Here is a 22,157-nt window from a genome sequence, read left to right on the forward strand (position 1 = left end):
AACAACAACAAAAAAAAGGCTCACAATTCTAAAAACTTTCAAAACTGAATCAGGCTTAACAAAAATGCTGAGCATCTTCCCTCCCCTCTTCATCAAAACTTTTGCTCCCTCTACTCCTTCACTCCCTCTGCCACACCTCCCCTCTACTGCTTGGAGATCTGCATTAAGACTGTTGAATATCAAAGTGACCAGCACTATTCTCAATACCAAATTCAAGACACTTCTCTTATTTGAACTCATTGCAGCCCTGACGCTGTCCCTTGGCACTGGTGATGCTGTGTTCATCTGGCTCCCATCAGGCTCTTGTTTTTCCTGCAGTTCCTCCAGCTGCCCCAGCTGCCCTCAGCTGCTGGTGTTCTTCAGCCACAATGCTTCTTGTCCTACAGCATTATTTCTGCAACTTTTAAAAACATATCTAATGTTTCCCTCTTCTATATTAAAAGGAGAAAAAAGGGAAAAACCCTTAAGATCTTCTACCATACACTTATAATCCCCACAGAGAAGTCTATTTTAACTTGAGAATTTTGATAACAGCAGTCTATTTCCTATATATACACTGTCAATATTTTCTAATTCTTTGAGCTCTATTGTTCATATCACAAATATGATGCAGGTAGTTTTTTTTTAAATAAAATCTTTAATACTAAAATGACTTTTCCAACTACATAATCTACCAACAGAATAATCTACTCTGCTCTGAATAATCACAACTCTACCCAGTCTTCTCCCAGGTGTGCTCTTTCACTCATGTGGTTTCAGCTACTTACATATACCAATGGCTCAAATATTCCTAGCTTTTACCAGAGTTTACTGCCTTGTAGACATTCTAAGGTGGTATCTCCAAAGGACTTAAGAGGACTAAAATGGATTTATCATTATCGCCTCTGCATGTGATTTTCCTTTATTCTTTATTGATTAATGACATTACTAAATCACATGTCAATATACAAACCCAGGACTCATCCTTAACTACTATTCTCATACCACATCTAATCAATTACTAAGTGCTGTCAAATATTCCTTTCTCAAATTTTTGAGACATTTCTATTTTTTAAGCCATTGCCCTAATTAAGTCTCTATTATCCCTTATCTGAATTAGTGAAAAAGGCTTCTGACTAGCCTCCTGGCCTCTAGTCTTATCCTTCTCAAAAAAATCTATTCTCTGCATTGTACACTTAACTAATGATCTACTTTACCCGTACCTCTAGTAAGATCATACAATGTTAAGTCGTTGTGTGGCTAACCCTTAAGAGTTTCTATTCTAAGTTTCTTTTTTTTTAAGTTGTAGTCAGACACAACACCTTTATTTTATTTATTTATTTTTATGTGCCAAGGATCTAACCCAGCGCCTCACACATGCTAGGTGAGCACTTTACTGCTTAGCCACAGCCCCAACCCCTTCTAAATTTCTTAATAGAGTTTTTAATATCTTACCTAATCTAGCTTATGCCTAGCCCTGTACCCTCACTCTGGCCTCTGAATTCCCCATAATCTTACATGAGGAGCATACTAGTGACCTTTAGACCAATTTTGGCTTGATGTTTATTTTCATTTTTAAATTTCACTGGCACACAGCTACATCCTTTACTCTAGAAACTGTAGCAGGGTTGACCAGTTGCAACAGAAAGTATATGGCCTACAAAACCCAAAATATTTACCATTTCCCCCCTTAAAATATTAAAATTTGCTGATCCCTACTTTGTTCTCCATAAATACTGAATAATCTGTACTTAAATAAAGGGTGCCTTGTTAATTTTCCTCCCTGCCTCTGTTCACAATATCTTCTCCCATCAGTGTACCTTTACCTTGCCAACCTGTCTGATCTTCTCAGACTGAAAACTCAGCCTATTCCCTCAATACACATCCCTGCCATATCGCTATCATTCCGCAGACCACCTTGTCTACAGAACCACATTGAAATGGAAGTAAGCATATGAAAATATTCCAGTTAGTGATTTCCCTTACTTTCAAATAACTGTTCTCAAACTCTACTGTGATTTTCTTACACAAAAAGATGCTTAGCATATCTTACCTTCTCCAAATCAGTAAATTTCTCCTGCAGTTGTCTCTTTTCCAGCTCTATTTTTGCTAGTAAGATTTTGCCACTCTTTAAATCTTCTTCTAGACCAGATATTCTACCTAAAAATTGCAACATTTAAAAAAACAACATACCTAGAAAGTTATACACATTCAATCAAGAGTAAAAAATTTGGAACCTGCTTCATTTTTTAAAAAATCTTTTTTAGTTGTAGATGGACACAATACCTTTATTTCATTTATTTTTATGTGATGCTGAGTATTGAACCCAGTGCCTCACACATGGAGGTGAGTGCTTTACCACTGAGCTACAACCCCAGCCCCACTGCTTCATATTTTGAAGCTGTTTTTGTGAGCAAAGTTTTATACTTGCTGGCATAGTGCTTTACAGTTTTCCTACAACCAGAATTTACCACCTAAGGAATTCAACACTTATAATATTTGAAAGTATATGAAAAAGTTCATAAATTAAATGAAATAATTTATAAATAAATTCAAAATTTATAAGTTTTTTATCAACATATTTCTACAACAAAGTGCTTCCTTCAGAAATGTGCTACTCTAGAACATTATCCATCATTTCAAGTTATTTCCAAAATACAAATCATTAAGAGTAATTCAAGTACAATCTATATACCTTGTAAATCATTAATTATCTCAGATCCATGGGTTCGGTCCCTTCTTTCAGATTCTAGAGCTGACTGAAGATTGATAAATTCTTTTTCAAGTTTTAACTTAGCAGTTTCCAGCAGGCAGTTTTTATCTTGTAGATCTCTATTGTTGGACTCTAGCTGCTGAATCTGTTTTGAACTTTCTGCCTGGGTTTTTCTTAATCGAGCTGCAGTATCAGATTCTGTTCGAAGCAAAGCATTGGTTTCATCCAGCTGTTATTTTATTCAAAAACAAACAAACAAAAAAAAAAACAGAGGTATTAGATGAAAATACATTCATTTACTAAAAATGTTAAAGGATTTCCTTCTAAAATTAGAGGCACAGGCCTTTTGAAACACTGCCAATTAAAATTAATATTAACAGTCAGTCATAAATAAAACTCAAATCTCTTTTTTACAAACGGAGATCAACTTACCTGTCTCTGAAGTTGATTCACTTTCTCGGTAGATATTTGAGAGTTCTGATTTCTTTTTTTCAAATCTTCAAGTTGATCTTTTAAGCTGTTAACTATATAACAAAAAGCCTTTCAGTAGCAAGCTACAATAACATTCTCTCTTTCTCTCTCTCTCACATACACACACACACGCACGCACACACACACACAGTCCAATTATTTTCCTGATAAGTATTTAATGTTATATTCCACAAACCATCATTTTCCAAATTTCGTTTTTTGTCTGCTTCATGATCAGCTTTCCGCTGATATTCTGCATTTTTGTGCTGAAGAAGTGCCTTTTCTCTTTCTAATTGTCTTAATGCTGATTCCACATTTTTCCTTAAGGTAATCTGAAATAATAATTAACATTATTATCAAAAAGAAATATGTATAAAAACTAAAACAAAATACTTCAGCTATTTCACACAGGCAAGAGACCAAATAAATAAATAAATAAACAAACAAACTACCGCTGTTTTTTAAAAACTATAAAATATATTCCTTGTTTGGAAAATATCACACTACTCTTAAACAATCAAGATCATAAATGTTTTCTTTACTATTGAATGTCAAACCTGTAACCTTCCATCACTACTTAGCCATCATTATTTTATACTAACTATGGGTCTAAAGTATTATAAATAGCAATTAAATAATAGTCCCTTTCTGTTTTTAAACCATGCCTTTAACCACAAATAGAAATGCATTTTTTTTTTTACTTGAAATATCAAGCTTGCAAAAAATCAAGTTTGCAAAAACAATAGAATGAAGCCTAAAAAGAAGTTACCCTATAATTTCAGTCTTGTCCTCCAGTGGTACAAAGTAGATTTTACTATCTTGTATCAAGATACATATTACCATGGTATTAACAGAACTCTGTAAGCCAGACAGACATCAAGGATTTTTATCAACAAATATTAACAAAGGCTGGGAATGTGGCTTACTGGTAGAGAGCTTGCCTAGCATCCATGAGGCTCAGGGTACAATCTCTCGCACAGGGGGTGGAAAAAGTTAATAAAAAGTATAGGGCAACTTTACCTCTTCTTCTAGTTCCTTTGCTGTTTTCTCTAGACGAGTATTAATAGATCTAAATAATTTCAAGAAGAAACAATAAATAAAATAATTATAAAGTTAAAAATAATTACATAAATACTTTGTAGCTATTCTTTAGTAAATGCTTGAACATTTACTAAACAGTGACACATGCCTGTAATCACAGTGGCACATGCCTGTAATCCCAGTGACTTGGGAGGCTAAGGTAGGAGGATCTTGAGTTCAAAGCTAGCCTCAGCAACTTAGGAAGGCCCTAAGCAGCTTATCAAGACTCTGTCATTAAATAAAAATATGAAAAGCATGGAGGATGTGGCTCAGTGATTGAGGGCCACTGGGTCCTAGTCCCAGTACAAACAATAAACAAACAAACAAATAAATAAAATATTTAGCTACAAATCATACTTGCACTTCTGTTCTAACTCTTCTTTGGCTTGTATCTCAGTGTTGAGGTGTTCTTCTAACGTATATATTTTTTTCTGAATCTGTCAAAAAACAAGAAACTTTGTTTTGGTTATATTTAAAGACAACAGGCTAAAAGACAACAATGAGAAGCTTATTTTGTCTGCAATCTTCACTATAATGGTATAATTGTGCCTGCTTAGTATGACTCCTACTGATAAAGAAAAAAACTCTCCCCTATTCTTTTTTCTGTCATACTACACATCTGTCTGAACACACTTATGCAAATATGAATAAGAAACTCATTTTGGCAGAATTCTTCAATGAAATCAAATTTCAAATTAATTTCTGTAATCTTCCAATACACTTCTATAGATTATCATTTGAAAATATGGTTACTTTTTTGTGTTTATGAGATAAAGATAAAAGATCTGAAACAAATATTCAGAATATTTAACTGAATATATATACTACAAAATACTATAAAATGAGAATATAAGCTCTTCTTTCATATCTTCCTCTTCCAAGTTTTCTCCTCAGTAGCTTTCCCTAGCTATGCTGGTCTTCAAGCAAACAAAATTACAATATTATTTCCTTTTTAAGGATTTAATTTTTAAGTTCCTGTGGTGTCTTGGATACAACGATAGGTATTTTACAAATGTTGTCTTGTTAATCCTAACAAAAACCCTAAGAAAATGGTAGCATTACATCCACTTGGTCAAGAAAATGAAATTCAAAACAGGTAAATACCCAGGTCAAGACAGCACAGTTAGTAAGTGGTAATGTAAAAATTAACCCAGAACTATTAGATTCCAATGCCACTATTCTTTTCATTATTCTTCCCAGTGATTATATTCTCCATGGTTTCTTAATCATTTATCTTAAAATCTCTATAAGAATAAACAGGCTAATGAACTAATCAAGTTTAAGTGTTTTGGGCTGCCACTGCATTTATTTGAGCACACTAGTTATCACATTTTACATGTTTTTTCTACCAGTTACATACCCTTAATAAGTAATCAGAAAATTACATGATGTATATTTTAAATAACAGATTCACAGTATGAATATTAAAAGAAATACTTGGTAGGGAAAAGGTTGGAAACGTCTCTCTTTGGTAGATGAAGTGCTCCAAACGGGAGCTGGACTGTGACTATATTAAAACACTGCTAGAGTGATGTTTTTTCCGCTCATTTTTCAATGTAGTTGACAACATACCTCTTGGCTTTCCTATTAAAAGAAAAAAGAATAAAATGTGTGTTATACTTTATAAAATTCCTAATAAAAGTCATACCCAAATTATCGAACCTGATTTTTTACTTTTCATAATTTGAAGAAAATGATTTTGATTTACATGTATGTGGATGTACATGTATGACTTAGTTTTGTATGCAGTTAGAAATTACAGCAGTCACAAAATACAATTTGATAGAAAATCTTTTATATAAACACAATCCTAAATAGGAATTCAGAATTTGAATCTCTCTCCTCCTTCTTCTGTACCTGATAGATTAATATTTGTACACTTTTAAGCACTAAGGTCATAAAATTATCTAACTGGCATCAGAGCTGTTTACAAACCTATTCTATCACGTGTTATTAAAACTAAGCCTAAACCAATGTATAATTCACCTTTTTACTAGCCATCCTGTGTGGAACAATGATACTCTTCATTTAATTAACCACTGTAATGTTACGGTGAACTGTATTATATAAGGAATACCATCTCATGATTTAAAAAGTAGCATCAAATGAACTTTTAAAAAGCCATGGGAGTGCTGGGCGTGGTGGCATATATCTGTAATGCCAGCTACTCTGGAGGCCACGGCAGAAGGATTCAAGTTCAAGGCTAGGCTCAGTAACTCAGCAAGACTGTCTCAAAATAAAAGGGCAGAATGAAATGTAGCACAGTGGTAGGATATCTGCCTAGCTTATGTGAGGTTCTGAGTTCAAGCCCTAGTACCGCCCACCCCCCAAAATCAAATTAAAAAGGGCTGGGAGTGTAGCTTAGTGGTAAAACCTCCCTTGCATCAATTCCCAGGACCAAAAAAATAAGAGAAAAAAATATGTATATTTGAACATGTGACTTAACTAGAGTAGTAAAAATGAATACGTACTTCATTTTTCCTTGATTGCACCAAATCATTTTCTCTACAAGATGGAGAGTCATTTAATAACCTAGAAGGGAGGAGAAAAATAAAATCTTTTGCATTTCATTTTAATCCATTTTGTCTTATTCAACCAAGTTATTCTCAGAATTAAATATTAACCACAAAGATTTCTCTTTCTTTTCACTTTATTTTAGATAAAGCAATATTTTTGCCTCTGAACACTTTTCCCAGTAATTTAAAATGCAAACTTTCCTGCCGCTCCTTCTTATCAGGTGACCAAGTCTTTAATTTTATAGGGACTTGGAGTCATTACATGGAACCCATTTTCCTCTTAATCAACTCATTTTAATTTCTTTAACTATTATATTTTTCTTCTATTCCATCTTCTAGAAAGAAACAACTTCAGTCAAAAGTCTCTTTGCAGAGCACACAACAATCATCTGCTCCACTGCTCATCCCAAGTGCCAATTTTATTTTCTAATCTTACATCCAATACTCACTGCAGTCAACAATTATTGATTTTTGTTTTGGCCAGGATTTGTGCAGAGATTATAGGCAAGAAAATCTTAGTCTCAACAAGTCCTCCAGTCACAATACAGCTCACACGCCCTCTGTATGAGGTGCACTGGACCACACTACTCTGCTCAAGATATGCTTACATTCTCAACCTTTCTTTAGCTACCTGGCTTGGCACAGTCCTGTCCTAAGTTTCCCATATCTTGGCCACTCAAATCCCTTTCCTACCAGCTTTTAAAATGCTACCTTTTCCCTGAGTTCTCACGTGAGCTTCCCCCTTAACCCACTCAAAAGAAATGTTATTAAGTTGCTTAGGGACTCTCTAAAATTGCTGAGGATGGCTTTGAATTTGGGATCCTTCTGCCTCAGCCTCCCCAGTCAACAGGATTACTGGAGTGTGTCACCACAACCAGTCCATCTCAGATTCTCTTGGCATCCTTTCCTTAAGGCAACATCACATTCTACCCTCCATTATGACTATACAATTCTCTTGTATCCTTCATGAAATGACAAACTCCTTTCAAAAAACTGGTATTTGTTCTTACTTCATATACAACAGTGCCTTGCAATAATGTGTAAGTGAGTGTAACATTAAAAAATCATATAGTAAAATTAAAAATAATTGAGAGTTTAGGAAAATCTCGAAAGTTTAAAACAAATTAACATTTAATCTCCTATAGTTCTCAAAATGTCACTTTATAGCTAGATTAGGAAAATAATAACATTTAATAATCCACATACAGATTTTCCCTATAGTAGGTAAATCCTATGAAAGGCAGCTGATTTCCCACAAAAGCTTTAGGAATTGGGAAGGTTTCTACATCTCCTTTATCATCTTCGATGTCATCAAAATTGCTGCTGTCTATGTCACTGCTGAGTTCAGGTACTACAGGAGCTGCCGCTATTAAAAGAAAAGAATTATTCATAAGCAAAATGTAAGAAACAAGCCACCTCTATGTTTATGACATATTAATATGATTAAATCATGTTTTACACAAAATCTTAGCAACACATCTTCCATTTTATCATTTCACAAAATTAAGATTTTGTCAATAATTTGTTACTACAGACCATTAATAGATTAATCAGTTATATAAGGAAAGGTATACAATATTATTCTAAGTGTCAAAAATTATAAGTAGTAAGTAATAACCTGCACATATATTCCTTAAGGTCCTTAGTTTTCTACATTCTTTAAATAGAAATATTTCTTACCCTTAAAATGAATCAATGCCATAGGTAGACAAAGTAAAAATAAATTATTATTCTATGCTTTACCAGAGTATAGTCTCCATAAATAATTATTTGCTGATTTGTTAGTGCAAATAAAATCATATAAGAATTTTCCTTGGCAAGTTAAGAAACATATAATACTTATTATAAAAGAATTGGGAAATACTAATAAGTACACATTAGTTTGCTAAGATATTGAGGAAATAGTAATTTATTTATAAATGCTGCCACAGGAAAAATTTGGAATGTAATCTCAATTTAAAAATGAGTTAGCATAAAGTGTATCAAACATGCCTGTTATTCAAAAAGTGGAATTAATTTATGAGATTTTTAAATGGAATGGAAATATTAGATTTATTGACTTACTCTCTCTTATGTTATCCCAATTCCATTGATCATTCTTAAAGAAAGGATGCTGTTTGATTTCTTCTACCCCATTTCTCCCAAGTCGTACCTCCCTAAACAATGCAGTTAAAGACTGTATTATAATAAAATAATGAAAAAAATATTAACTCATCTCAACAGTTTAACCAAAATAAGGATAAAAAATGAATAAGATTTTTAAAAAACAGCTTCAGCCTAAGTGTTTCTCTAAAATAATCTCAATTTTATAGGAATTGATTGCTCTAAATATATTAAAAAGACTTGACATAAAGCAAACAATATGGAAGTAAAATATACTTCCCTCTGTTGTTTATGTTACCTGCATGTTTCAAACTTAAAAAAATTCACATATTAAGTTTAGAGCTATACATATTTATTCTGATAAATTATCTCTTCATTTATATTAAAATTATCACTCTATAAGAAAAATATGATTAAGGATTTCATTCTTTTGACTGTTCAATGAAGACTGTATAGGATGGGAATGTAGCTCAGTAGAAGAGAGCTTTTCTAGCTCACATAAGGCCCTGTATTTGAGCCCAAGCACAGTAAGGAAAAAAAGACAAAAAAATAAAAAATAAAAAGACTGTATGGTAATAAAAAGCATTTGCTTTAAGTGTATTCCTGGAGCTAAGTTTAACAATGAACAAGAAAAATTGTGCATTTTAAAGGACATGCTCCTAGCCAAACTTATGACATTATACTATTTTCAAAATAGTTCAAAATATTCACATATAATCATCCTTAGAATGTTTCCTCTCCCAACAAGTTGCTAAAGCAAATCTACAAATTCTAATCCATTCGTTAATATATGCTGTACCTACTTTACAATGCAATCCCCACCCACCCTATTGAATCCCCAAATCTAACATTATGCAAGTTTATTTGAGTTTATCAGCATTGATTCTTCATTATACATATAATCAAGTTTTAAAGTTTTATTATACAAATGACTAACTCATAAAAATTATTTGCCTAAAGAATAAAGATAAAATAACTTATAATTGTATTTGATGAAAAAAATTATATACTAGCTGGATGTGATAATGCATGCTTGTAATCACAACTACTTGTTGAAGCAGGAGGATCTCAAGTTTGAGGCCATCCTGGGCGACTTATCAAGACTCTGTCCCAAAATTAAAAAGGGAATGGAGACCAGTGGTAGAAAGTTTGTCTAGCATGTACGAGGCCCTGGGTTCAATCCTCAGTACTGCAATACAATAACAACAACATTAAATTTGATGAGAAAAAACAGTTATTGTTTTAAAAAAAATGTGCCAATAAAGCTTCACGTGGGGGCAGGTGGTGGTGTCAATTTTATAAAAGCATTCAATTTGAAAATGTATATCCCAGGATTCTGCCTTCAAGATTTTATCCCACAAAAAGTGTGTAATGATGAATGTATAAGCATCATCATTGCAGAACTAACAGCAACTAGCTTATAAACAATAAGGTGTGCATGTTGTATATTAGAGCTAGAAAAGCTAGATAATATTAGTTACCTAATCTAAGCCCATCATTTTACTGATGAGCAAAATTATTTCCCAAGGAAAAAACATAATTTCCCCATGATCACAAAGCTGATGAATGAGTTTGGACTGGACTGTGAGCTCCTTTGCTAGGATGACCTCTATCACAAGTATAAAATATAGAAGAGGACATCAGAAGAGAAACGAAGGAATAAAATAGCTTTCTAGTTTTTTTTTTTTTTTTGATACTTAGGACTTAACTCAAGGGCACTTAACCACCGAGCCACATCTCCAACTCTTTTTATTTTTGAGACAGGATCTCACTCAGCTGGTTAGGACCTCATTAAGTTGCTGAGGCTGGCCTTGAACTTGCAATCTTCCTGCCTGAGTATCTCGAGTCACTGGGATTTCAGGCGCATCACTGCTGCTGGGCTAGCTTTTCTTTTTGAAGCAGGTTTTCACCTTTGTTCATCTATTTGTTTTAAAAAATATAAAATTTTCAGAACAGACTTGTTCATATTCAAATGTGAATAAGAGAGTTGGGAAGGAGGTACTCTCATATCAAATGCAAACAGTTTTTAAGATTATAAATTGTTAAATGCTCTTGTCTAGTATGTATGAGGCACTGGGTTTGATCCCCGACACCACATAAAAATAAAAACAAATAAAATAAAGGCATTGTTTCTAACTAAAAAAAAAAAAAAAAAGAAGAAGAAGGTAAAATGGGAAGAAGACAAAGGTTTTATTTCTTTCAAATGTGTTTAAAGCTTACTAGGGTTTTTTGTTGTTGTTGTTGTTTTTGTTTTTTTAATGGTTTTAGGCATGAGGATTGAGGTTAAATTACAACTGGGCCGCCCAACCAAAATGCTAAAGGTAACCTAACACAAGGCTCAGCAGTAGGAAAAGGCTAACCCAGAATTAAATGCAATTTGGTTAATGAGAGAGATGTTTTCCATATGTAACTAAATTAGACATGCTTTCATTTCTACAAATTTAAAAGCAATGGGGCTTCTCTACAGAGAAATCCAATGTACATTACCTATCTGTCAAGAAGGCACAGATGAGACTCTTCGCATGTTTAGAAATTTCTGCATCTTCAGGGAAACATAGTGAATTTTTATGATCCATAATTTTGCTATAAGTTCCTACAAGTGAATCTGCATAAAATGGAGTGTCCCCTAAAATTCCAAGAAAGAAGATGCTGAATGTAATAGTGGATGCAAATTAAACACTTTTCACCTAATTTTTAAATGTTAACTTTAAATTTGCCACATGCATGGAAAACAAAGACAGGAGTCCCAATTAAAACAGAAATGTACAAAAAAAACATTTAAATTTTAACTAGAGTCATGATGATCCTTCTACCATTAAAAACAAAATAAAATCAATGTTAACTCTAAAACTTGGTGTTTTTCTGTGTTTTTCAATTTACTTGTTCAAAGTTACCTATTTTCTAAAGCCCTAGAAGAAGAGGCAAAGCAAGTAAGAGAATATATTCTACTTTCAAAAGATTGCAAGATACATCTTCATGTATCATTGAACTCAGGGACACTCCCCAGTCCTATTTTGTATTTTATTTAGAGACAGGCTCTCACTGAGTTGCTTAGCACCTTGCCTTTGCTGAGGTTGGCTTTGAACCTGCAATCCCTCCTGCCTCGACCACCCAAGCTGATGGGATTACAGGTGTCCGCCATTGTGTCCGCCTAGAATTTGTTCTTAACTTAGAAAAGAAAGGGTCTTGAAGTGGGATGAGACCAGAGTATTTTGATGCCGGAGCTGGATCGGCATCTTGAGATGGGTCTCTAGAGCTGTTATACAATATAGCAGCCACTATATGTGGCAATTTAAAGTTAAACTAAAATTGAAAAAAATGAAAAATGCAGCCCCCTAGTTACATATATATCAGCCACAGTTCAGTGGCAACCACACTGGCTGGTGTAGATGTAAATTGTCTTTATCATGACAAACTGGACAGTGCTGCTCTGAGAGTCAGAGCATGTCTATTCTTCCACATAAGAGGGAGCAGGGCCCAGAGTGACTGCATGTGACCTGCCTAAAATGACAAATAGCTAGAGCCAGAAAGGGACAGAAATTATCTCCCAACATAGTGTTGTGGCCAACTACTGATTATGATAAAGAGCCCCTGAAGCAAGTGTAAAGACAGAAAATCCTAAAGGAACAGTTCTGGTCACTACCCATCAAAAGCCACATCAGGTAAAGGCCCTGCCCAGTATATGTCTATAGGCCAAGTAACTTGAGTGCTGGCCAACTTCTCTAAGTCAGCCAATGCAAAACTTCAAAAGGTATATTCAGATTGTTGTTTGAATTCAAAGGTGGGTTTGGGGTGGAGAGCACTGAATTCAAGAATTTTCTAGTGTAATTTTTTTCTAGTATGGTAGAATCTTCTAAATGAAGATCACTGACAACTAACATAAGCAAGCACTGCAGTAGGCTCAGAATACTGTAAATCACTGCCATTATACTCTAATTTAGTTCTCAGACTTGAAAATAGTAGTGGAAATCTAAATGGCCTATTCAAATGAGCCAATTTACTTGTTCAAAGGTACCTATTTTCTAAAGCCCTGGAAGAGGCAAAGCAAGTAAGAGAATATATTCTACTTTCAAAAGATTGCGAGATATATCTTCATGCTTCATCAGGTGGGAGAACAGACAGCTACTGGTACCAGATGGTATGTAAAAAGAGACTTATTACAACAACAAAGGCCCAAAACAAAGTAGGTCATACTACGATATGAAACCAAGTATAAGAAGATCAATGACACATATATTGGATCATTACTAAAACAAGGCAATTTATACCACAAAAAAGCTCCGTAGTATTCATTTAAATTCGGGATTTACTAAACATTTCTAATTTTTTTAAGCAATAATCATACTCTTATAGATTTTATACTATCAATTTCTTTTAGGGTCCTCATCTAGAAAATAAATTCTGTAATTCCAAAAACATATTTCTATCAGCCTTATGTTTAAAATATTTATAACAAATAAGATTATCCAAAAAACTCCATGTAATGTTATTAGTCTTATCGTACTTACAAAAGTACTAAATGTAATTAAATCTTAGTTATATTTTCCCTCATCCCAAGACAAGTAAAGCAATCATAATTGTCCTCATCCAGAAGATATTTTTGTGACCCCAGTGCTTAGGAATAGAAAATGTTAGAAATGAAGTCTATGACACATAAAAAAAAGTTTTGAAACACTTAAGCTTTTCATATTTTGAATTGGTCAAAGTAAAAGAAATGACTGAATTCGCTTTTGAGTTTTCTAAAACTGAAATATCAAAAAAAAAATTCATTCCACTGAATTACAAATCAAAAAATACTAGTAGTAAATAAAAGGCATACATTTTACAAAATCAATACAAAACTACATAAACCAATAAATACTGTTAGTGCTGGGGTTGTAGCTCAGTGGTAGACTGGCTTAGTATGCACAAGGCCCTGGGTTCAATTCCCAGCACCACAGGAAAAAAGTTACTTCTAGTTCTCTGTTATTGTTTGTTATAACAAACAGTAAAATCTTATATTTAAAACACTGAAAACAAATACAATTATCCCCCCAAAATCTTAGAATTGAGTAGCTGTAAACTTGTTCTTGCTCTACCATTTTCTTAACTCAAAAGGGTCTACTGAAGAAATATTTTCTAACAACATACTTTTAATTCCTTTCATGTTCTACTTATTCCACTTAATCACTGTGCCAGGTTCATGTTATTTACTACTAAATCAAAATTTCCAGAAATTTCAATCTTCCCTAGGACACATGCCATTTCCTTATATTTCCAAATCCTTGACTGAACTAAAGTGTTATGAAAGGGTTTTGAAAAAACAACAACTTAAAATATTTACTCACCTACTAGCATCTCAAAAAGGAAAACACCAACAGACCACCAATCACATTCTCGCCCATAATAACCATCACCCCCTTGTGATTTCAGAACCTCGGGTGATATATAATCAGGTGTTCCAACTGCTGTATCACAATGTACCATGCCTGTCTACAAACAGCAGAGAAAGAGACCATCATGAATATACAGAAATATCAATGAAACTTATTTGTTTACTCTTAGGTAGAGAGTGACTACACACTGCCACTAACAGAGCTTCACTGCCAACATGGCTTTGGGTACAGGGAATTGAAATGTATTATGAAATGCATAAAAATGTCTGGATTATGGGAGCCAATACAATTCATTTTTACAAAGGACTATCCTATAGTTTATACTTTGCAGAAAAATTTAATAGGGACTTATTAGGTTAAAGAAAACCTCTGAACTTGCACGGCTTCATAGAAATTAGAATTTAAAATATGAATATTATGAGACTTCAGAGCTAAACTCTTACTAAATATATACACACATGCGCGCGCACGCGCGCACACACACACACACACACACACACAAGCCTATTTAGCCTAAAAGGTTCAAAGGCAGGAGAGAAAGGGCAAGATATAAGAAAGAAATGATATAAAGTTAGACTGCGACAGATGGACAATTTAGGTTTCAAAGGAATGGAGATATATAATGGCTTGAACAGAAAAAAAAATTTTAAAAAAGAACAAGAATGACCTTATATAAAGCATGTTCATAAAGTGCAATAAAGTTCAAATCAGTTAAATGGAAAATTCCATGTGATGAAGGTCAGAAGGGAAAGTTGAATATCAGTTTCAATAACTACCTGCCTGCAGAATAAACACTTTTGAGTAAACTATGCAAATAGCACTCTCCTTTTAGAAAATTAATGTTCTACCCCCAGAATATTTGGCTAACACATTAAGGTTTTTTAAATAAATATTTGAAAAAGATATTTAAGATATTTAGGAACTATCACATGGGAAAAGTTCTCAAATTATATGGATATGGAATGTACATTTATGACAAGTCTCAGATTCTGCTTAAAAGAAATATGGGAAGGATAAATCAGAAACTAAAGAGATTGATTTAAACCTGCAGGGAGTATGTGGGAAAGGGGTAGAAAGAAGGAGTAATAGGAATAAGGTAATAAGGATAAAGAGCAAGAGACCCTACTCTGAGCATACATCTTATACAGCTTTAATTCTTAAAATCAGGGAAAAATTCACACACAAAAATGTAAAAACTGAACCTGTTTTATAAATGAATCACATAACTTCACTGTATGGGAACTGGAAGAGCAGCCCCAAGTAACTCTGGAAAACATCATTGGGGAGGGGTAGTAGTACTGGGGATTGAACTCAGGGGCACTCAACCACTGAGCCACATCCCTAGCCCATTTTATTTTATTTAGAGACAGGTCTCACTGAATTGCTTAGCACCTCGCTTTTGCTGAGGCTGTCTTTGAACTCATGATCCTCCTGTCTCAGCCTCCCAAGGAAAACATCATTTTAATAGGATACGCTAAGGCTAAAAACAAAAGAAATACATAACAATGTTAGCAAATCTGTTAGCTACAACAGTTGGGTTTGGCAGTTATGAAATAATTTTAGGTTTATACGAGGGTTGAAGAAGAAAATACACCACAGATAATGCGAACCAAGTGTTTTTGTATTTTGGTATCGAGGATTGAACTCGGGCACTTAACCAATGAGGCACATCCCCAGACCTTTTTTGTATTTTATTTAGAGACAGGGTCTCACTGAGTTTCCTGGGGCTTCACTAAGCTGCTGAGACGGCTCTAGATTCAAAACCCACCTGCCTCAGCCTCCTGAGCTATTGGGATTATAAATGTGAGCCACTGGGGATTGAATTCAGGGGTACTCAACCACTGAGCCACATCCACATCCCCAAAAAACCCAGCAGAGTTTTTTTTTTTTTTAATATTTTTTCTTTAGTTGTAGATGAACACAGAACATTTACTTTATTTATTTTTATGTGGTGCCAAGGATCAAACCCAGTGCCTCATGTATGCCAGTCGAGTGCTCTACCACCGAGCCATGACCCCCAGCTCAGCAGTTTTTTGATATCTAAGAAATTACAAAAAAGAAAGAAGACTAGAATGAACCCTGTGGTATTGGACATGAGTCAAAGGTGTCTATATGAACCACAATGAATATATTATGCACAAACAGAGCTGCAAAATTAAGTATAAACACACGTGGGAATGTGATTTAGCACATCAAGTGTATGTAACACCTATGTACCAGTTTTGTGTACTGACAGCCTAGAAGTGATGATACTCCAGGAGCAATGAGCATGTGGGCCCCTAAACACTGACTTAAAACTCTCTTCTCTAATAAAAGAAATGAGAATATAAAGAAGTGGCTGATTCCAGGGCTGAGGCAGAGAAAGTGTAAGTCAAGTCTTATATATTTTGTAGTGTCAAAAACAAAAAGAACAGAAAGAAAAGGATAATGCTCTAAAAAGAAACCAACATGTGGAACCAACCTAACAAACTTTACAAGGTAGCAAACTCTGGACCAAGTTTCAATGTATGAGCAGGAATTTTCCAGGCAGACTATTAAACCGCATATATGAAGACTAGGAATCATGAAATAATGCTACAGTAAAAAATAACTGTATGGTAACTCTTGAACTCTGTGCCATGAGGTGCTGTCAGCTGATACAGAAAGAAGGTAAAAGTAGGCAGGGCCATGTCATCATAAGAGGTTTCAGAGACAAGCTATGGAGTGGAGACTTTATCCAGCACGTGTCAGAAATCTACTGAAGGGTTTTAAGCTAGAGAGCAAGATTTTCAAGAAGATTCCTCAAAATTATTTTAAATGCATCTGACTAAATGTTTATTTGCTAAGTATATCTGGTGTTTATAACTGACAAAATTTCATAAAACAAGAGTTTATGAAAACATAAATTGGCCAATCAGAGATATTAAAGAGCTGGTCTCAGAAACCATTCAAAATGCTTCCCATGAAGGTGGAAAAGAAACATTGTATGTGGAGTTCTTCATCAGAAGCATTAAAAGCCTTAGGTGAATTGTTGAATAGGCAGGGGCTTTTCAGTCTGTTTTAATTTTAAAATTTTAAAAATGAGCACTTGCATTCTTTTCAGAGAAATACACCTGTTATGCCTTGCACAGTAGTCCAAATGGTTTAGAATCCACTTCCACTTCCACTGCTGTAGTACCCACAGCCACACAAAGCTGCCCGCCTGGATTATCCCAGTCCCCCTGCTGGGTATCACCTATTGTTTTCATCAGAGCTCTGGTTACAAAGAGGAATGGCTTCTGAATAATCTACCTGCACTGCTCCAATAATTCAGCAATTACTCCAATTTCTGTTCTTTTTTAATATACATTTTTCAGAAAAAAGAGGTTTTTTTTTTCCAGAAACATGAGTAGCCACACCTATATTTTAAAAATTGATGTCACTTGTAGAAGAGTTAAGACATGAACAATTTATTAATTAGCTTTTTAAAACATACAGTAATTTATATCAAGAAGATAGTGCACCACGATCAAGTGGGATTCATTCCAGGGATGCAAGGTTGTTTCAATATATGGAGATCAATAAACACAATTCATCATATTAATAGACTTAAAAAAAGAAAAAATACAGCAACTTAATCAAATGGTACACATTAGAACATGTCATAAAAGGTGGTAAAGGTTTTGAAAGAGAGGACAGACAATGAATGAGGCCAACACATCCAATTAATGTAAGTCATTTAAAACAATTGTTCTCAGCTGTTAGAAACCTCCACATGCAATATACAATATGACTCTCACATCCAGGTAGAGGGTGTGTGTGTGTGTGTGTGTGTGTGTGTGGTGGTGTGGTGGTGTGTTTTGCAGTGTTGTGGGGGTGCTAAACTCAGGAGCTTATGCATTCTAGGCAAGGTTTTACCACTGAGCTGCACCCCAAGCGCTAAGTAAGTTTTTTTCTTTTTTTTCTCTGAGAGAGAGAATAACAGAATGGTATCCAGAAAATGGTGATTAACTATTTATTTATTTATCTATGTCAGAAATCAGAGAAACACCAACTCTTAATTGTGATAGAACCAACTTACTTTAGTTCTTCTAAATTATAATCTCACAGTTGTGTTTTATTTTTGCCTTTATTCATGGCATAATGTTTTATAGAAAGCCAACATAACTGAAGAATGATCTGAGCATCTGGTCTTCTTATAGATAAGGGGATGACAAATTTATTCTCCAAAAGGCTAGATTATAAATTATCTCAAGTTTTCTGGATCACAACAGGTTCTGTCAGCAAGAAGTCAGTTTTAAAAGAGTCAAAAGATGCACAGGTGATTCACAAAAGAGAAGTCAATGACAAGTATATAAAGAGAGGTTTCTCATCATAAGTTGTTAAGAAACACAATTTAGGGGCCTGGGGCTGTGGCTGAGGGGTAGAGCACTTGCCTAGCATGTGAGGCACTGGGTTTGATCCTCAACACCACATAAAAATAAATAAATAAGTTTTTAAAAAGAAACAAACACAATTTTTAAAAGATACTACCTTTATACCAATGGAAATGGTAACCTTAGCTGAATAATGGGAAAAGTTCCTGAGGATATGAAGAGACAAGATCTGTCATGCACTACTAGGAACAGGTTATGAACATTTATAGCTTTAAGGAGATCAGGCAATATTTCATTAATGAGCCCTCTGGTATGGTAATATCACTTCTAAGTTATACTCAGAGAAACACTTGTTTTGTTGATGGGAGGGAGCTGGGGATGACCTAGGGAACAATGCCAGGGGAATAAGGCAAACTGATAAGATACCATGGAATGCTAAGCAGCAGTAGGAGGCAATGAACTAGCCAGGTGTGGTGGTGCATGCCTGTAATCCCAGTGGCTCAGGAGGCTAAATCAGGAGGATCATGAGTTCAAAGATGGCTCAGCAACATCAAGATGCTTAGCAACTCAGTGAGACCCTGTCTCTCAATAAAATACAAAATAGGGCTCAGTGGTTGAGTGTCCCTAAGTTCAATCCCTGATACCAAAGGAAAAAAAAGAAGCAATGAACTCACCTATATTAATCAGGGATAGTTATAAAAACAAGGCTAAGTGACAGAAGTAAACAAAATGATACCAATTCTAATACTACTTATACAAACTAAGTATATTTATATCGTACTAATACTCAAAAAGCAAATGGTAAACACATTACATTGGTTGTTTATAGGGAGAGTAAAGGCAAACTAGAAACTGAAAGAAGAAAAGTGTTATAAAAATAAAATGGGAACATGTGTAGACTTCTCATGACAATAAACTATAAGCCAAGGGGTATAATTAACATGACTTTCTTTATGTGAATTAAAAAAATATATAAACAAAATTAAGCCACATTTTGTTTTTAAACAATTTAAGATATTTCAATAGCTTATTTCAGTATTTGCTTGCATGCTTGTATAATTATCTTATAAATACCATATTTCTCCTGTTCCCCATACTCTAGTACTCTATACCACTTTTTTCTTTTGTATACTAGGGACTGAACTCAGGGACTTGCACGTCATGCTCACTACCACTTAGCTACATCACAGCCCTTTTTATTTTATTTTGAGACAACATCTTGCTAAATAGCTCTGGCTGCCCCAAACTTGCAAACCTCCTATTTCTGCCTCCCCAGGTGCTGGAATTCCAGCTGTGCACCACTGCGCCTGGTAACATCTTTCTATTTTGCAAAGTACCTTTAACCTTCCTCTATAAACATGGTATGATTTATTTTGCATCCCACCCCATCCACAAAAGATTTTGATTTAATTAAAATCAGAATACACTCATGGAAGTGCAGTACATAAATATCATAGATTATATATCCCAGACACAGAAAGGTTTAGCATTCTATCAGAAAACTATTTCGTATTTGATTTTCATTATAGATTAATTTTCACTATTAATCATTTCATACTATTTTATGGTAAATGCCACAAAAGGGAGCTTTGGGAGCAATCAAAAACTCCCCCTATTAAACATTAATAAATGGTTATAGGACACAGTAACAGATTCTGTAAAGCACAACAAAATGTTAAGTTGGATGTTAAGTTTTAGCTTAAACTAAAACAGAAATGGCCTAGAAAGTATAGCATAAATTTTGAATATAACATTAAAAGAATAATCAGTTAGATTAGGATTATCAAGGAGAACTTTCTAGATGAACTAAAATCTGGGCTGATTTTGAGAAAAGACGATTACTTATAAAGGTAAGATAATCAATACAAATATCACCTGGTTAGCATAAATAACTAAAGAGGTAAAGAAGAAATTTACTTCCAAATATATGTCTTTGCTAGATAAATAACAGGAAAAAAATTAGCTATATGAGCATATTGAAAGGTTATGAAAACCATACTAAAGATGATATACACACATGCTATCAATATGTACTAACACTTGGAAGTCATCTTTTATATCCAGCAAAGAAATGCAAAAATAAATAAAATATAATACTGTTCCATTAGGAATTAAACACACTCAAAAAGAAAACGACAAAACATAGGTTTTGGAACCCAAATAAATCAATACCATAATTAGCTAAGAGGATAATGTCACTGAATCTATTTTTATAATATGGATTGTTCAATAGGTAAAGTATCACAATGGTTGATGTCCCCAAATTTATTCTATATGGTTAATGTAGAGGGGTAGGTAGAAGAAGGTGGTAACATAAAATTTCTTTCCTTATCTCCTTTCCTAAAACAAAAACATAGAAATAACAATGGTTGGAGAAATACTCAAATGCCTTAATTTAGATTATGTGTCCTAAGCCTACATCTAGGTCACTATACACATGAACCAGTTTTGATTGGTAACAAATGCTTGTTGATATTCTATGGGGAAGATAACTTAGTTTTCATTTTTCTTATATTCTAAAAAATCTAGATGAATTATTAGTAAAGGAAGTATTTTAATTTGGTTTTATTTTGTTTTGTTTGTTACACAATAAGCAAAACTAAATTTATCTTTATTTAAAACTACAAAGACCTGCTGGGTGTGGTGGCATCCTGATGAGGTATTACAATACCTTCTGTTTCCCAAAAAACTTGCTTTTTAAAAAAACTTGCTTACTTACTTCATCCATCTTCATACATGTGCCAAAATCTGCTAATTTTAGATGTCCATGTTTATCCAAAAGCATGTTGTCAGGCTTCACATCTCTGTGTATTAAACCCATGGAGTGTATTGCGTCCAGAGCAAGAACAACTTCAGCAGTGTAAAATTTGGCCCACTTTTCAGGCACATCATAATTACTCATAAGGTTTACAAGGTCTCCACCAGGCATGTATTCCATTACCATGTACAGATATCTATCATCTTGAAAGGCACAAAAGAGCTGGAAAACAAAAGAAAAGGAAAAAAAAAAAGTTTTTAAGCCTAAAAACTAAAACCATAAATAGAAAAAAAAAATCCAAAAACTATTAAATATAAAATAGAGTTAAAATTTATTAACTCTCTTATTTTAGACTTGGACATGTCCAATGGAAAAACAGTAGCCAACAAAATTTTTATATGGATACTATATAAAGCATACTATAAAATACGCACAAAATAATGCACAATTTCTCTCTTGGAAAATATAATACAAGAAACTAAGTAGAAACGTTTAAAAACAGACACAGAATAGGAATGAGGAATATAAAAGGCAAAGGAATGATAAAATAATTCACTACAGTTTAAAAACAGCTTTCTGAAAATTAAACAAACTACTGCACACACTTCACATAGAAGAGAGCTGAGAAAATAGAAGCAGTTTAGAAACATCTAAAAGGTACCAGATTCAACAGATATGAGAAGGAGTAAGCCTCATTCCCACGGACAGAATGAGTAAATAAATGAGTAATGAGTAATAAATGAGTAATGAGTAAATAAATGAGTAAATAAATAGTGGCCATACTTGGAACAGGACTAGCTAGCTCCTCTCTTCCCTTCCCCATTCTCT

At 34.0% G+C, this 22,157-nt stretch overlaps 1 protein-coding gene across 1 annotated transcript in view; it reads right to left on the reverse strand.

Moving 5' to 3' along the window:
* Positions 1-22,157, reverse strand: part of Rock2 (Rho associated coiled-coil containing protein kinase 2) — a 136,185-nt gene that overhangs the window by 22,718 nt on the left and 91,310 nt on the right. Inside the window, exons 5-17 of the mRNA XM_058578368.1 lie at positions 21,291-21,551; positions 14,190-14,334; positions 11,350-11,488; positions 8,824-8,915; positions 7,966-8,125; positions 6,715-6,775; positions 5,816-5,827; positions 4,601-4,680; positions 4,184-4,232; positions 3,360-3,495; positions 3,125-3,216; positions 2,675-2,921; positions 2,033-2,139 (exon numbers count right to left, since the gene is read on the reverse strand). Of these exons, the coding sequence (XP_058434351.1) occupies positions 2,033-2,139; positions 2,675-2,921; positions 3,125-3,216; positions 3,360-3,495; positions 4,184-4,232; positions 4,601-4,680; positions 5,816-5,827; positions 6,715-6,775; positions 7,966-8,125; positions 8,824-8,915; positions 11,350-11,488; positions 14,190-14,334; positions 21,291-21,551 (1,581 nt within the window). The remainder of the gene's footprint in view (positions 1-2,032; positions 2,140-2,674; positions 2,922-3,124; positions 3,217-3,359; positions 3,496-4,183; positions 4,233-4,600; positions 4,681-5,815; positions 5,828-6,714; positions 6,776-7,965; positions 8,126-8,823; positions 8,916-11,349; positions 11,489-14,189; positions 14,335-21,290; positions 21,552-22,157) is intronic.

The sequence above is a fragment of the Marmota monax genome, unplaced genomic scaffold, assembly GCF_021218885.2.
Source record: "Marmota monax isolate L192 unplaced genomic scaffold, Marmota_monax_Labrador192_F-V1.1 WCK01_AAM20220418_F8-fsc00010, whole genome shotgun sequence".
NCBI classification, from domain to species: domain Eukaryota; kingdom Metazoa; phylum Chordata; class Mammalia; order Rodentia; family Sciuridae; genus Marmota; species Marmota monax.